General features: G+C 34.4%; 1 protein-coding gene across 2 annotated transcripts; it reads right to left on the bottom strand.

Annotated features, from left to right (window-relative positions):
* Positions 1-2,501: 2,501 nt before the first annotated feature.
* LOC103945078 (probable WRKY transcription factor 14) lies at positions 2,502-8,557 on the bottom strand. 2 transcript variants are annotated; one of them, XR_007254438.1, is made up of 4 exons: positions 7,415-8,557; positions 6,352-6,492; positions 3,301-3,998; positions 2,502-3,129 (listed from the first exon to the last, which is right to left on the bottom strand). XR_007254438.1 is itself a non-coding variant. In XM_009355596.3 (3 exons), the coding sequence occupies exons 1-3, from the start codon at positions 8,098-8,100 to the stop codon at positions 3,356-3,358; spliced, it is 1,470 nt and encodes a 489-aa protein (XP_009353871.2). In that variant the 5' UTR covers positions 8,101-8,556; the 3' UTR covers positions 2,502-3,355. The 2 variants fall into 2 exon arrangements, 1 of the variants encoding a protein (XP_009353871.2); XM_009355596.3 differs by having other exon boundaries at positions 2,502-3,998; positions 7,415-8,556.
* Positions 8,558-12,580: the final 4,023 nt, after the last annotated feature.

Raw genomic sequence — 12,580 nt, 5'->3', positions numbered from 1 at the left:
ATTATTACTAAGAATTATGGAATAAGAGAATAGTTAAATACAATTATCGTGAAATGTATTGCACATTTGCTACTATATATATACTAACAAAACCTTTAATCTTAAGTATATATATTTTTAATATATACGATATATATTATCTACACAAGTGGGCGGGAAAATGGGCTAGTCATAATAATTTGGTTCGTCTTTGGCGAAAATCGAACCTAAAACCTCCCACTTACAAGTGAAAATGGATATCACTAGACCGTAGTGTAACACCTTTAGTATATATTTACATATGTTCCATAGTACTTTTAAATTTTTACATGTTTGAATTCACAACCCACACATGACATGGAACTAATTACATGAAAAAATAGTATTATTAATAAAAACCAAAATTTACAACAAAATCAAAGTCATTTATGGCCAACAAACCCTAATGTAGTAATGTTCAAAACGATTGTGGTTGATGAGACCGACGGTGAAAATATAGGTCCCACACAATAATAGAGGGCGAACAATATAAAAGATAAGCCCAACTAATACATGTTCTCACCAAAACTTCGAATTATTACTGTACCATACCATATAAAATCATCAACTAATGTTTACATATAGCCTTTATTTTTTTGCGAAAACAGATTTAGGGGCCAAAGATAATCTTTGGTTACAACCATCACCAACCAACAAAGGAGGGTTTATGCATAACAACACTCTGATACAAATTGATAATCAGATTGCACAAACAATGAGCAAACAGATGACACTTTTAACAAACCACTCACTAGAAACCAAGAACAAATTAAACCAGCAAATCAGAGAACAAATTTAGTCATTATTTGTTTTTTTTTATCTACTAAATCATTGAATTTGAGTTGAGATCTCCATATTCAAACCAAAAATGATGAAAACTTAGCTGAGAGGCATGAAGATTGAGTGGCAAAGGTTTGAGACGTTAAAAGTCGTTTCATGATTAAGGGAATCTGCAACTTAGGTTTCTTGCTTAGTTAACAGTGTACGCACAGAAATATTTATATACTCTCATATTTAATTCTGTTAAGTTTCTTAATTCTTATGCTTCATTAGAGTTATGACTTTTGCGATCACAATAAAATAAACCTTACAGCTTGAGAGATATGACGATATTAACTTGTGAATAAAATAATTATAAGTGAGATCACGATTCCTTACTCATAATGTAGAGAACTATTTTTAACAAAAAAAAAAAAAATCCTTGAACTTTGTGCATGCAAGTTAAGAATGATGATTATTATTTTTGCTCCCCTTCAAAATGTTAGAGTAGGGCTTAGAAAATGTCATAAAGAATAGTTTCTGAAGTGTTAGCTAGAGAAAAAGAAAGCTCTACCTGGAAGTTGAAGAAAGTTGAGGTCTAATTGGCAATATGAGAAGTAGTTTTAACATTTTATAAGTTTTTGCGTGGTTTGGTCTCTTAAAGAGATGGGACTTTGTCCTTACATTCTCACAAGTCCCTTCAAGTGTAATGATTTTTCAAGTTTAACACGTGGACAACACAAACAGAGTGACATAGAACATATGTAGCTGTTGGGCTTCATCCGTTAATCAACCTGCTATGATATCATGAGGAAAGTTGGAGTTCTACTATAAATTAATTGACAATATAAATAGTAGTTCAACCTCTTATAAGTCCTTATATGATTTAATCTTTAATGATATGTGGAACTTTACCATCACATTCTCAAGTGCATATAAATGTTCAAATGTTGTAGGACTGTTTTGTGATGAGACAACTCTGAAATAAAATAATTACCAAACATTTCAGGAGGAGTAAATGGTCATGAACTTTATGGTATGCCATCAATTATTACTCCAATTCTTTCTTTTCAAAATCATGATCACAGTCACTCCCATTAACACAGTTGCACCCAATTTTCCGTATACATATAATGACTCTTAGCCCATCAATCAAGAATGTGAAATCACAAAGGGAGAACATTTTGGACTGTTCTTTGTTCAAGTGTCAAATGTTAGGGGCATATGTGAGAATATTACATAAGTTGGTCCATTTGACAGAACTTGGTGTCACCATTTCCCAATAAACTGAGTGAAGGTTGCTTCCGCTACCAGGTTGATCGATTTATTGGAACCCGTATGCAGTATATCATAGATTAAAAAACACCATGAAGAGCCGGTCATGAATAGTAATTAGGTGATGTTAGAGAGAGATAATCTACTTAAAATATATTTTATATATTTGATGGTTGAATTCAACCATTAATCATCACAATATGTGATCTATAAATAGGAGTAGGATTCTCTTCCCTCTTATTACCATCATCTTTCATCTCCTCCTCTCACTCTTCTTTTTGTCTTATTCTCTATATAAAAAATTCAAAACAAGATGTAGAAGTGGTATAATCGCAACAGTTTAAATAAGAGGAGATTAAAGGAAAGCGAGATTAGGAGATGAGAGAATTCTATTCTCTATAAATATGATTTGTCTAACATTTTTAGTAATATTGTTTCTGAAAAAGCAATAAACAATCTAATATTCCATTAAGTAACAGTAATACACTTTAAGTAAGCAATCTCCAAAGTAAGCACATAACTTTAATAAAGGATACAGAAAGATGAGGAACCCAAGGCATGTATTTTATCTCACAATTACACATCCCTAGACTAGACTGATAAGAAAGGTCAAGAGTTTTTGTAGTAATTCTTTCTTTCCTCCTAAGATTCTTTTGTCATCTTCTCAAGTTTTTGTTTCGTTTTTTTCCTTCACTCTCTTTACCAAAAACAATAAAAATAAAAGTTTGGTTTTTTTTTTTCTTTTAGAATGCCAACCCACATGACCAAAGGTTCTGGTTGAATAATTTCTCCCACTTTAAAAGATGAATAATAAAGGCAAGTCCCATCTTCATATCAATCTCTTCTATCACACTGAGACTGAGCTTTCCAGTCATGTCTCTGATGGAAGTTCTTGTTTCCACTGTAGAATCCTTCTGTTCCTCAGCTTTCTGTCCCATCCACTAAAATTCCAAAAGGAATGTGGGACTCATTGGTTCTGCTCCCAATCAAGCAACTACCTTCTCTCTCTCTCTCTCTCTCTCTCTCTCTCTTTCTTCTTTTCACATCATCTCTCTTTCCCTAATCCGTGACTCGATTCTGGTAAATAACAAGAACCCAGAATTATAAAACTTATAAAAAAGGTAGAAAAGTTAGAATCTCCCCCCACCCCAACATGTAAAACTCAATTCAAACCACAAGAACTAGGTTTTAAACTGCACCACCAAAAGGAAAGAACAAAAACTAACTTGAAAAGAGTATACTCTTAACTCTTGTTTAGTGGGGGTTGATTGATATCTTTTCATGGTGATTAGTCTTGGCCTTGTTATAACTGCCTCTTAGCTTCACCAAATGAAGTGTTGTTGGTGTTGTGATCTCCTGACCAATTATCAAAGAGATTGAATGGATCTAAGGGCGCTGCATCCTTGGCTGCCTTTTGCTGCTGCTCATCCGCTGAGAAACATTGTGAAAACAAGAGGTTTAGTGGGTCAGCCTCAATTTCTCCTAAATCAGCAAAGAAGTCCTCAGGATGGTGAGACTGGTTGGACTGCTCATCAGGCATTGATGGTCTATAAGCAAACCCTAAGTGCTGGTGATGAAGATCAAGCTCTAATTGCTTCTCAATGCCCTCAAATTCTTCCTTCACTGTTGAAGCACTTCCAGCGGTGATAACTGTTGGACACACATGGTTATCATCATTCATATTCTCATTTTGTTCTTCCTTTGTTGGGCTAGTTGGCTTTTGAAGAGGCTGATGAGAGCTATTGGGAGAGACCTTCAAGGCGGCGGCAGCGCCGTTTTTGGATGGCTGGGATCTGGTTGAGCCAGCTAGGGCATTTCTTTGAGTAGGCCATGGATGGTTGTGTTCAGAAGTGTAGGTGATTACCAACATGTTTGGATCCGTCCGGCTACGCTCTACTTGTTTTCTTGCTGGGCAACCCTTTGAGCTGCTACATCTGTAGTAGCCCCTGCAAGTAGTATCAAACAAATAAGCTGATTTAGTTAAGTTCAATGGCATTGATAATATATAGATGATTATTATGATTATAATGATGATTATGTTGATCAAATCTTTGATTATATTGCTTCCATCACATATCAACTAACAATAGTCGCATTGAAGGGTTATTCTACAAAATCGACTGGTACTGAAAGCTGAGTTTTTGTGCTAGCTAGTTGCAATAGAGTAATAATGAATTTACTATTCTTTTTGTCCACACATTTTTCAGAACACAAACTTTCAGTACTTTAGAATCATTCTGTTGGAAAATGTAATAATAATATTATTATATTAAATTTATTAATTAAATGGAAATTAGAAGTGGAGTCTTATGCTAGAAATATATGTCTACTTAAATAAAGTGTTGCAACTTTTGACTCTTCATAAATAGTCACATGTTTTCCAATGAGGTATCTCACATTCTATAAATAGGGAAGCCCCCTACAATCACAGAATTATAACTTTTTTCATTGTTTACATAATCATACATAGAATGCACAAAATATTAGAGTCTCATTGAGTTCATATGAGAGAGTTTTCAACACAATCGTGATTCATGGAGCCTTATGATTTGGAGTGCTACTATTACAAGGACGTGGTTGTTGTATCTTGGGAGACATGCGCCGAACAACCATGAGCACCGTAGTGGGGCGTAAACTTATCTTAAGGACAAAGTGTCCAACACTTGCCTCAACCGTATTTTCTATGTTTTTCTTATCCATCATGTCATGTTCATTTAGCATTAGTTACTCATGTGCATGCATTAGTTTGACATATAATTGCATAAATTATTTCTTGATTTTTCATGTGATTTAATATAGCAATTAGACCCTATTTTTCCAACACATTCAAAATAAAATAAAGGTACGTGTTTAGAGTTTTGATAGGAAATGATTTTCGACATTATTTTTTTGGGTGCACTTTAATTTATTTAGTTCTCTTTGATTCTTTATTCTATCAAGTGCCATAAATAAATAAATATGTGCTATACATGTAAAGAAAAAATTGTACGAAAATCAGTTCTATAAAAGAAAATTTATGAGAGTGCGAAAAAACCTATTTTACCCTAGCCTAATTTTCCACTTCACTCTCTACTCAGACTAGGGACTCCTATGGTGCTACGGAGTATGGGATAATCCAAACATTTAAACCGTTAAATCTTTATTAAAAAATTACAGAAATTATGATCTAACGATCAAAATTCCAAAAGATTCTCATACTCCAAAGCACAAATTTTTTTATCGGACTAATATAAGGGCACTTCACTCGTAATGCATTAAAACCCTACTTAGAATTTTGAATTAAGTGGGTAGATATGATCAAAGAAAAGGAGACACAACCCCTCATGGTTGTCAGTGAGATATGCAATCCAAATCCTTAGTTTTACTTACATAGGAACTTTTTATTATATGCAATGTATTAAAAGGTGGGGGCGTGGTCGAGGCATCCAATGGATAGCCCAACACCTCACGGAACCTAAAATTTTAATATATATTATATATAAGTATATTTATAACAATATAATACCTTGTAAAAACAAATATAACTATATCTAAATCAAAGATAATATCATCTTCTTTATTACTAAGTCTAGTTGTACTTGGAAACTATGTCATATAGTCTCAAAATGTTATAATTATTTATTTTATTGTAGGCAATTATAGTGAACTTCAAGGAAAGTAAGGATGAACGGTCACAATTATAGGAAAATTTCAAGCAAAATAAAGGTTGAATGTTGCAATTATAAGTAATTTAAAAGGAAATAAAGGTTGAGTGGAGTAGTATAGGGTATTTAAAATGATATAAAGCAATAATTATGGGAATTTAAAGAAAATAAAAGTTTGAGTGGAGTATTTATAGGGTATTTAAAATGAAATAAATGAGGTGAAGTATTTATAGGGTATTTAAAATGAAATAAATGGCGAAAATAAAGGGTTGAGTGGAGTTTTTAGAGGGTATTTAAAATGAAATAAAGGCTGAGTGGAGTAATTATTATGAAAATTTATGGGATTTGGAGAGAGAAAGTCTCTCGTTCTTCTTCGTTGAAACTAGAATGGCATAAAACATTTCGGAAAACCTGGATTTTGAAGAATAACAATGCCCAAATGAACGCCATGAGGCGCACCTCCGCCACCCAGACGCGCTCCGGCAAAGCCTTCAGCTCACTCCCTCAAAACAAAGGTAGGAACACTGACACCCAGCCTCAAAGGCCGCCTAGACGCGCCTTGAGGCGAGCCTTTTAAAACACTGATTATATGACAAGTGAATGTGAAACTTTTTTCTAGTATATAGAAAAATGATGACAAGTGAAACTTACTAACCTTGGAAAAGGTGACCCTTTGATGGGTTTCTGACCGTACTTTCTCCATGCCCACAGATCAGACGGAACTACTTCTCCAGTAGGCCTGCTGTTTGCAGCCGCTGGCGCTGGAATGCACACCACCTTCTTTGCCTGGCTCTTCCTGCTCATATAGATAATTAAAGATAATTAAGTATGATTAAATATCTTACGTAAAAGTTAAACACACTATTTAAATTAGATTGGTGGGAGCGAATGAAATATCTCATTTTCTATCCCTGTTTTTGTTGAAATTGAAAGGATGAAGTAATAGATGGTATATTCCAAAGGAGACCAATACCAATCGAAAAGCAGTGATCGATCCTTTCAGGCGGTGTGGATTGGGGTAGAAAAAGTAGTTCCCAGATATATAAAAGATGAAAGCTAAGTGTGTGATTGTTATTGTGACACAAAGCAAAGCCCCATACCTTTTCGAGGTTTGATTAAACCCCAAAAAGACAAAGATGCATATCGTGTTTAGGTATCTATATGCTAATTAGTAATGTTGGCACTTGACACTACTTATCAATCTCACCTGGAAAACAGTCTTAGAGAGCTACTCCCTCTTCAAGACTGAAGACTTTAGAGCTAGTCAAACCTAAGAATATTGATATATTTTCTTTTATACAAGCAACAGTCAATTAAAATTTATCTAAATTACAGGAACAGGGACTCGAACTTGAGTGCATAAAGCATATACATATATGTATATGTTTTTTTCTGCATATATATCGCTCTAACTAACTTGATTACACCCTAAATCATATTTGTATTAATAATAACTTAGAAATGCTTTAAATAACAAACCCTATTGTTAGATCTTCACCATGTATAAATCAAAACCCAAGTTGCATAAAGGCACTTTGTCATCAAGGTTGTTGATCTATAAAATGATGATGATGATGATGATGATACTGATAATGTAAACTTAACTACTAATCAGGATTAATTTATATAGCAGAAATTAAGTACTAATTAGAATAATTAATTCATGGAATCATGGTCAAGTTGTAAGAAATATTAAATGCTCTCTCATGGGTCCTCACCTTCGCTTGATCCCCGGATTCCGTGGAGATGAGATCTGCATCCCGGTGTTCCCGAGCAAGCAACCTGTTGCTGCCGATGAGCTGTTCCCATTAATAATCATGTCGCTTGCAACCATGGCAGCAGAATCTGGTGAGGTTTTTATCCCCCTAGGAGACGACGACACTGCTCCACCGATCACCGGCGAATCACGCGGCGACATGCGTACCTTTGCACTTGGAGAGATCTGTAGCATCTGTGAAAATATGTTGCAAGGCCTCTTTATTGGATCTCCATCAACCACAACACCACCACTTTGATGGTTGTGATGCCCAAGACTAAGTACATGATGACCGCCACCGCCACCAAAATTAGTAGTTGTGACACCTTCCTCCACACGAGCTGTACAACTGGGGCTGCTGAAAAGGCTGGAGCTTGATATGTCTAGCTCGTTAAGAAGCGGATCGCGCATGTACGACGAAAATGGATCGCCAAAGTTGTCCTTAGCTTCTTCTTCTTCCATGGCTAATGAAGATGATGGAAATATCATGTGATGATCAGATGGGAAGTGCCACGTGTCGGTCTGAGGTTCTTGATGATCAGACGGATAAGCTCCAACGTTAGCAGTAGTTGTACCAGCTCTTAGTATGTCGGTTAAATCACCTTGATAATTCTCCATCCTAGTAATTGGCATGAACAAGCTGCACATGATAATATACACTCTTAAGGCAAAAGTTGCAGCTTCAAGTTCAAGTATGTCATTTGAACCCTATTGTTGTAGTATTGGGAGGTTAAATCTGCACCAAAAGAGAACTACAGGGCATGCAATTCTTGGCCTTCGTATTTGGGTGCCTTCTAATTTATTAAGTAGACGGAGGAAGTTGAGATTTCACTGTAAAATCAATGAAAAATTCGCAATAGACTGATATGCGAAAAAAAAAAGGTTTTGATTATTAGGAGCAGGAGAGCAAAGATGTGGTTTTTGAAGGCTGATGTTGGATTCTTTTGTTCTTCTCAAAAACAAAGTTATGATGAAGGAGAGAATTGTTTGGAACGAAGAAATGGAGTAGATCAAGACTCGAGAGGCAGCTGACTTTTCATACAAAACAGCTCTTCTCCATACGCAACAAAAGAAAGATAGAGAGAGAGTTTAATATGAAATTGCCGAATAACTAATGACAAATTAATTATCATCGAGCTAACTGTAGTGCTTGTTTTTTACTTGTTAATTTAATATTATGTGTATTTTCTCTGTCATAAAAATAAAAGAAAGACCTTTACCAAAAAAATTAAAAAAAAAATCCTTTCCTTTGTTTCAGAAACAAGTGATAGGAAAGTAAAGAGGCGGCAAGTATCCGCATTTCTCGGAGGAACGTTTCGAAACTTGAACAACTATTCTTCGTTTCTTTCAAATTTGAGTTGCCTTCATTCTTCTTTTGTTGATTTGTCCCTAAATTTGTATGGAGCTGTCAATTTTTCCCTTAAATTTTAATTTTAGTCGATTACCCTCTTGAACATTTTTAATTAGTCAATTTCCCCCTTGAACTTTAATTTTAGTTAATTGTCCCCTGAACTTTTATGATTAGCCAATTCCCCCCTTGCCGTTAGATTTTAAAAGGTTTCATTCAATTTTTCATCCATCTATTTTTTCATTCTTTTTGCACTCATATAGTTGTTTTCGTGATCAAGATGGATGGAATTTTTAAAAATCTAACGCCAAGGGGGGGGGGGAATGGCTATTTATAAAAGGTTAGTGGGATAATCGGCTAAAATTGAAGTTCAATGGGGAAATTGGCTAATTATAAAAGTTCAAGGGGGTAATCAGCTAAAATTAAAGTTCAAGGGGGAAATTGGCAACTTCATACAAGTTCATGGAGCAAATCGACAAATATAACATCTATCTTTGATGGTGATCATGTGGTGCTTATTAGTACCCGCCCAACCCTCAAAGAAATGAGGAGAAATGAGACTCTCTCAAAATGAGACTCTTCATGAACTCTTTGTCACCTTACAGTTTAACGTTAACTTCTGTGCCAACATTATAAAACATTGTGTAAAAAATATGAGGTGATAGAGAGTCCCACTTTTGAGTCTCCTAATTAGCATTTCTCAAGAGGTGGTAGAAAGTTCATACAGAGTCCCACTTTTAAGAGTCTCTTTAGCATTTCTCAAGAAACGAGTTTATGGGGGGAATGTTGTATTGTCTTGTCTCGTAAGCATATCTTATAATTACACTAACACACTATCATTGAAGGGTTTAAGTGCATGTAAGCTATATACCCATATACTAGAGAATTCAACTATTACATTAGGGTTTAGTACATTTTAGACCTCTTCAATCATTTTACATTTATTTTTAAATGAGATCTTAACTAGTTGGTTGTACTCATGTGACCTTTATACAAATTATATCACACATGCAATCTGGCTTTTTTTTTTTTTTTGGGTGATTGTGATCATTGTCTCATTTTGTTGAGTAAGAGTTGATCCCTACACTTAGCAAAGAACTACGAGGAGGAAGCTCGTTGAACATGTTTTATTACAATTTATTGTTTTGTTTTTTTTTTTAGAACAATGACAAGTTACCTTTATAAATCGAAAGAAAAACATCAATATATGGTATAATGGTAATATCGAAATTATTGTTACTACTACATCATGACCTTTTAAATGTTAATCCCAAAGGGGTATGAAACAATACAAATTTTAAAGAGGATGTTGTTGATAAATATCAGGAGGTCTTCAAATCAAATAACCTTCAACGTAATAGATGGCCAAACCAAGATGGAGCTATTCCTGCCACCGAGGTGGAGCCTCTCCTAGTTTGACCACCGAGACGGTGCCTCTCCTAGTCTGACCACCAAGATGGAGCCTCTCCTGCCGTAAAAATGCCACGCCGATGGGGTTCAAACTTGAGGGTTTCCCTTACATTTCTCAACTGTTTCAGAAGCCAATCTAATTTCCAGAAAAGTTGTAGTTGTTTTTGGCAACGACTTTAAAGTTCATCTTCATTCCACAATATAAAACTTCATATGCGGGTTTTGAATAATCAGCTGAATTAATCAAGGACTCTAGAGTATGATTAACTAGTTAATTTTTTTCAAATAAAGACAAAAAGTATGATTAGCGTTTTGAAAAGGTGATTATGATGAAACTGAGACATATAAACTGAGCTCTAATATAAAATGTTGGAATGATGAAGGACAAGATTAGGATTAGAATCGTAATGAAGTATGTTTATTATAAGGTTAATTTGATTCTATATGTATTTGTTGTAATAGGTCAGATAAAGTGCCTTCTGTTTGGTCCAAAAGTCGGGCTCCTTTTTGGAGTCTTGTAAGACCACTTCAAAGATCAAAAATGGTGCGAAACAAGTAACATAATAAGTATGTATCATATGGATTAATATCACGTTTGATTAGACGTATTTTGGGTTACGGACTTTTCCACCAAAAGAAAAGGTTTGGAGACAAATATAATGGGAAGAGATCCGGTCAAATGTTAAGTCATTCGGGTATTTAAAATTTAATTCAATAATTAAAAATAAAGAAGTTGGTAAAAATTTTAAAAAGTTATAATAATTTTTTATTATTTGATCAAATTTCAAAAATTCAGATAATTTAGTTTTTGAGATTTAAAAAGAGAGATCTCTTTCAAATATAATGGACTAACGACATCATTGAGGGCATCACCGGCCTCATATATGATTGATTAGACATTTTCAGAATCTACCAAAGGTAAAGGTAACCGGCTCTCTCTCTCTCTCTCTCAAGGGCACTTGGAGCTTTTTGGCTTTTGAATTCTTTTTGGATAATGTTATTTACACATTTATTTTTATCTTTTATATACTTTTGTTTTATAATCATTGTTATTTTTCAATCTTTTCGATCTGATGATCTAAAATTAAGAAAGAAAATTGTTATTAGCACTCCAAAAATCTCATTTTACACTCTAAACTTTCTATATTAGGAAAAAAAGTATACTTATAAGGAGTGTAAAATGAGAATTTTGAAGTGCCAATAATATTTCTCCTAAAAAATATATAAGAAGTAAAAATAATTCAGTGCCAGGATAGCACTATCCTTCTTTATAACACCACTTTTGCGATCCGTATTTCTTCCTACTTTACTTTCTATATCTCCTGTGGCACACGTTCACACTGTGTCACTCACTACCATAAGAGGTGGAACTAAAATTTGAATTCGACCGACAAGTCTACTTGTCAACCTAACAAGTGGTAGAGCCGTAGAGGGTTAGTTATTCACGTAATCACAAGATACAATTGATAGTGGTTGATGGTTGTGAATCACACGGTGAGCATCATATCAATTGATAATTTACAATTTGAACAGATAAGTCTCAAATCAGCTAATTCAATCATTTAAAGTCATTGATACGTCTTGAATGACTATTGACATTGATTGATAGATGTGAATCTCACGATAAGTTACAAATTCACAGTTCACACTTATAAGTCTCAAACTAACTAACTCAATGATTCAAAATATTTCATACGCACACGTTGAACGACTATTTTGACAAAAAATAATTCTTCCTGACTTAACAAATCACCACATTAAGTAAGTGCTACTGCCCTATCCACCCTGTTGTAAAAAATAAGACCCCAACTGACTTCTAAGGACCAGTTCAACTGGGTATCCTAAAAACAAAAGGGTCTTAATTAAGATTTAAGTAATATAATCTGTAAAATCCCTATTGTTTTAATTTGATAATTCATTACATATTGACTGGCTTTCAGACAAACGCTTGCCCCCACGTTCTTGCATGACAAGCTCTCCCACTCCCTCCCACAAGAGAACAAAATTAAACTGGGATTCTCTGCGCGGTTCTCTACTGGGTTTTTGTCTTCCCACAAGAATCCCTAGACCATGTGAAGCAGGCGCATAATTAACTATTATAATTATACAAAATTCAACAAAACTTTATTTATACGTTTGGTTTAATAACACCATATTATATGTCACACATGTAATATATAATTTAAGCATCTGTCCATGACATTAGGGTTTTTTTTTTTAATTCCAGCCTTCCAAGCTTACGAATGTACCTCTAGTTAAATTATGCAAAAAATGAGGTGTCCTTAGTACAATTTTATAATAATTCCATATGTTTCAGTCCTTATTATTATGATAACGTTTTGCTGATTTGCACACATGACACTTTGACAA

Source organism: the organism of the source record quoted next, unplaced genomic scaffold (assembly GCF_019419815.1).
Source record: "Pyrus x bretschneideri cultivar Hongxiangsu unplaced genomic scaffold, Pyrus_bretschneideri_v1 Contig7, whole genome shotgun sequence".
NCBI lineage: Eukaryota > Viridiplantae > Streptophyta > Magnoliopsida > Rosales > Rosaceae > Pyrus > Pyrus x bretschneideri.
Note: the sequence above shows the minus strand (reverse complement) of the source record. Positions and strands in the feature narration are given on the sequence as shown.

Excerpts from the sequence above, each read along its gene's own strand:
- LOC103945078 (XM_009355596.3), bottom strand. The coding sequence starts at position 8,100 with ATGTGCAGCTTGTTCATGCCAATTACTAGGATGGAGAATTATCAAGGT. Across the intron at positions 6,493-7,414 it reads AATCCGGGGATCAAGCGAAG|GAAGAGCCAGGCAAAGAAGG; the intron begins GTGAGGACCCAT and ends CTATATGAGCAG. Across the intron at positions 3,999-6,351 it reads AAAGGGTCACCTTTTCCAAG|GGGCTACTACAGATGTAGCA; the intron begins GTTAGTAAGTTT and ends TACTACTTGCAG.